The sequence below is a fragment of the Drosophila guanche genome, unplaced genomic scaffold (assembly GCF_900245975.1).
Source record: "Drosophila guanche unplaced genomic scaffold, DGUA_6, whole genome shotgun sequence".
Classification (NCBI taxonomy): Eukaryota; Metazoa; Arthropoda; class Insecta; order Diptera; family Drosophilidae; genus Drosophila; species Drosophila guanche.
Genome location: NW_022995754.1, coordinates 3,222,166 through 3,226,033, shown reverse-complemented (window position 1 = coordinate 3,226,033; position 3,868 = coordinate 3,222,166). Strand labels below are relative to the sequence as shown.

The 3,868-nt window shown below is 47.0% G+C and overlaps 2 protein-coding genes across 2 annotated transcripts; one reads left to right on the top strand and one right to left on the bottom strand.

Moving 5' to 3' along the window:
• The first annotated feature begins 205 nt into the window (after positions 1 to 205).
• Positions 206 to 1,199, top strand: LOC117589062. The gene is made up of 2 exons (XM_034280693.1): positions 206 to 377; positions 436 to 1,199. Exons 1-2 carry the CDS (start codon positions 296 to 298, stop codon positions 1,107 to 1,109), a joined length of 756 nt encoding a protein of 251 aa, XP_034136584.1. The 5' UTR covers positions 206 to 295; the 3' UTR covers positions 1,110 to 1,199.
• On the bottom strand, positions 1,140 to 3,055 carry LOC117589055 (putative serine protease F56F10.1). Its single transcript, XM_034280684.1, has 4 exons — positions 2,166 to 3,055; positions 1,973 to 2,111; positions 1,441 to 1,912; positions 1,140 to 1,380 (listed from the first exon to the last, which is right to left on the bottom strand). The coding sequence occupies exons 1-4, from the start codon at positions 2,951 to 2,953 to the stop codon at positions 1,259 to 1,261; spliced, it is 1,521 nt and encodes a 506-aa protein (XP_034136575.1). The 5' UTR covers positions 2,954 to 3,055; the 3' UTR covers positions 1,140 to 1,258.
• Between the last annotated feature and the right edge of the window lie 813 nt (positions 3,056 to 3,868).

Here is a 3,868-nt window from a genome sequence, read left to right as displayed (position 1 = left end):
CCAGTCGATTTTCTCTACAGAACCATTGCCAATCACATGAAAAAAGGAACGCGAAAATGAGCTCAGAAACATTTTACAGACCGTGTTGCCTCTTTTTTTGCACAAGTTCCCCTCAGGAATTGGCAGTGCTACCCATTCGAAACATTGCAAATGGTTGCCTGAGTTGAAGTTGAGTTTTCCTTTCCTTTTTGGTTTGATCTTCGCTTGACATTCGTGTGAGGTTTTCGTTTTTCTTGACTTGAAAATTATTCATTCGTGTAAAGTTTACGCTTTTTCGAACTACAAAAATTTGAAAATGATGCGCGCTACTCTACTGGCCACCCAAATGGGTGGGATCAATCGCGCCCTGTTCGCTGGCCGTCAGGTCATGGCTACCGGTAAGTTGAAGCTGACTGCGCAGTGCTAAATTTATTTTTCATTGCCAAATTTCCGAAGATTACTCAACGCTGGTAATGCTGCCCCTAAAGGGCTTTGAAGGCGCCCCATTCCGTGGCTGCGTGCCGGTCTATCGCTTGTGCAGCGGCGGCGGAGGTGATGGCGACAAGAACAAGAAGCCGCCGACTGGCTTTGCCATGCCCGCCATTGGGACCGACTTAGAGGCTACAACCCCGCCAGGCGGGGCTTCCAAGTTGGGCGAAACTTTGACGCTGGAGGGCGTCAAGCCGATCATCGACGACGCCCAGGGAAAAGACAACGAGGAAAACCGTCTTTCCCGCTTGAAAAATATGAGCCAAGGTTATGACGGAGCCAAGGATAAAGGCAACGAGGAAGGGAAAGCCTACCAAATGAAACTGAAGGGCAAAGCCGAAGAAAGTTCCGGCAAGTCGAAAATTCCAGTGCCGGAGGCCAAACCCATAAGCCGCGAGGGCAGCATCGAGGAGGCAACTGAGCGTATCAGCAAGCAATTGGGAGAGCTGGTGGACAAGTTGCCCAACCAGCAGCAGACGGAGAAGTTTTTCTTTCGCACTGTGGCCTTTTTCTACGACCTCAGCTTCCTGGCTGTCACCTGGTCCATCCACTTTGTGGAGAAGAACATCTTCGCCAATCCCACTGTGAAGGCGTACTGGAAGAAGTTCCATGACAAGATGGAAAAGTCCAAGAAAGACTAAAACTAAACCCCTCAAATGGAGGAGCTTCTGTGATGATGTATATGCACTTATAATTTGATTATTAAATATACATCATTCTGAGAATCTAAAGTTACAGCAGGCACATGCGCTGTGCTATTCGAGTGGCATTTAAGCGTGTAGATTGGGTTTCAGTTTGTGGTGTAGCCCTCCAGTAATTTGGCCAGGTATTTCACAATCTTATTGCGTGCTGAGACCAGCTGTGGGGGATCAGTTTTCGCCGGCTCGTACATGTTGGCACAGTGTGCAGTTCCTGCAAAGAAATTCCATTTGAATTATATCCTACACTCAGAGATGTTGCCCCAGCTCGTACCTTCTATATAAATGGTTGGTGTCGCCGCATTTGTGGACTTGACCAGGCCCAGCGCATGCCAGGGATCAATGGAGCCGTGCACATACAGCACATTAGTCGTCTCCGGCTTGAGGGCACCGTAATGCTTGTTGGTCTGCGACACCACCTGCTCCAGATACTTGGCATCCATGCTGTTGGAGAACACATCCATGCACTGGCGTATGAAAAAGTCCACGCCAAAGCGGTCGCCAAATGTGTCCGTCTTGTTCTCAGAAGTCTGATAGAAACCGAACTCGTTGCAGGTCTGATACGTCCACTGGCGCATTCCCTTGGCCGCCTCCGAGTCCCACGAGACATTCTGCATGTCGGCAACCATCTTATCGTACTTGTAGTCGAGGCATGTGGCATTCGATTGCTTCAACAGCAGGCCATTGACCACACCCAGTCGGGTAACAGGCGGTCCAATGGTCATGTTCAACATAACATCGCAGATCTAAACAATATACAAGTTTGCAATAATCCATGGGAATAGCTTTGCGGGCGATAGACCTACCTCATCAATGGTTATTGTGGCATGTGGACTGTTGTCCTTGTTGTACTGCACAACGCCAGCAAAGTTGCCAGCCAGATTCTCAAATAGATTGCCAATATCCAGCTGGTTCTCAATGGAGTCCTTGATGGGCGTGCAGGTTCTAAGGGGTACAAAGCCAATAGCATTAATCTTTCACAACCATTTCGTTACCTACTTGAACTTTTCATCCAGATTGCGCTGTCCGATCATGTGCTTTAGCAGTATCTCCACCTGGGCAAAGCTGCGGGTCACCGCCTCCACACAGTCCGGGTTGTAGGCAGCCAGGGAGGCCTTCACCACCTCGAAGTACTCCCTGAAGTCGACCTCCGCCAGCAGCGGACCACTGGAGCTGATCGAACCGTAGATTAGATGCGGATACTTCTCACGTGCCCATGCCGCAAGCGAGCCCGGATAGGAGCCGCCAAAGGCAATCCATTTCTGGGTCTCAGCCAGATTGTACTGCACCTTCATGGCAGCCACAAAGTTGGCCAAATCGGCCAGGGCCTGCTCCGAGCTGAGGTACGCCAGATTGGCAGTGGACAGGTCGCTGGTCGGATGGCTCTTGCCGTAGAAGCGATGCTCCAGCTGAATGCACAGCGCACCAAAGTGCTCGGCGTAATGTACCCAGGCGCCCTCTCGCATCCACTTTGCCGAGGCCTCGCCTTCGCCGCCAATCATCAGGAATATGGGTGCCGTGGTGTCATTCCTGTAGTAATCTGCATTCACAAAGTAGCGCTGCTGCCAGGTCTGGGTGTTACGCGCCTGAAAATGATCCAGACGCTGCTCAAACCACAAATCCTCCGAGGACAAAGAACGCTGCAGTGTGGGCATCCGGCTGGGATCGCCCATGAATCCATTCACCAGTCTGCCTCGGCGAAAGTTCAACGCAGAGCTCTGCGCGATTAGGCAGAGCAGGAGCAGCCCCAGTCCCAGGGGCTGACGTACGCCCACAAATCGGAACATTTCAAGTCTCCTTTGTTTTTGCTTAGGTCAACAGGCGGGTAGATCGATTTATTTGATTAACTCAGTGTCGTGTGCCCGTTTCTGACGCTGGCGCTCGTCTAACTGTAAAAATCAAAATCAGTATTCTTGCTATATATATAGTACAGTTTTTACCATCGACCCATCTATGTTATTGCTCTCCTTTTTGTTTTTGTTTTCCTTTTTTCCTTCTTATTTCTCTTTGCTTTTTAATTTCGTTGCCGGCAGAGAGCGAGAAACAGCTGACTACACAAAATACCTTCTCATTTAAATCAAATACTGTTCATCCTATATCATATTCCTCCATTTCGATTTTCTGCTTAATACTACCAGCTAGTTAGGATGCTGAGCGCTAAAACTATAATTTTATACGCTTGACGAATTCATTCTGCACAAGACTGGCTAGTTTCCATGGCCTATTTTTATTGTATTGTTCACAAAATAACTATTAAACTAAAAAGGTCATCCAAAAAAGGCATTAAATTGTAGCAGTGAAAATTCCCATGTGGCGAAAGAGCAACATCGAAAAGCCATCAAAAACATACCGAAATATACATTCACATTTTTATAGGGCTATTTTCACTTTGCTATACTATTTAATATTAAAAGCTTGAATTCAATTGTTTTATTAAATAAGGTAGTGACTGACTTGGAGGTTCCGTAGAGTATAAAATTTACCATACTAGAGAAATAGCACTGCTTTTCAACAGTATCTGCATGGGATTTTGCAACACTTATTTATAAAAGCGCGCGCTTGTTGTGAATTTAAAAGAGAAGAAAATAAATAAATAAAAGAAGACTAAGATAAAATGACTATAAGCTAACCAATTAATTACAAAGGTATCCATTTGAAATGTCAATGCTATGACATTTTAAGTCATTCCCACCTTTGGGCTG

What these genes read in the sequence shown, in the direction of transcription:
- LOC117589062 (XM_034280693.1), top strand. Translation starts at nt 296, where the DNA reads ATGATGCGCGCTACTCTACTGGCCACCCAAATGGGTGGGATCAATCGC. An exon ending in CCGTCAGGTCATGGCTACCG is followed by an intron (nt 378 to 435) that starts GTAAGTTGAAGC and finishes AAATTTCCGAAG; the next exon opens with ATTACTCAACGCTGGTAATG.
- LOC117589055 (XM_034280684.1), bottom strand. Translation starts at nt 2,953, where the DNA reads ATGTTCCGATTTGTGGGCGTACGTCAGCCCCTGGGACTGGGGCTGCTC. An exon ending in AATCTGGATGAAAAGTTCAA is followed by an intron (nt 2,112 to 2,165) that starts GTAGGTAACGAA and finishes TGTACCCCTTAG; the next exon opens with AACCTGCACGCCCATCAAGG. An exon ending in ACCAACCATTTATATAGAAG is followed by an intron (nt 1,381 to 1,440) that starts GTACGAGCTGGG and finishes ATTTCTTTGCAG; the next exon opens with GAACTGCACACTGTGCCAAC.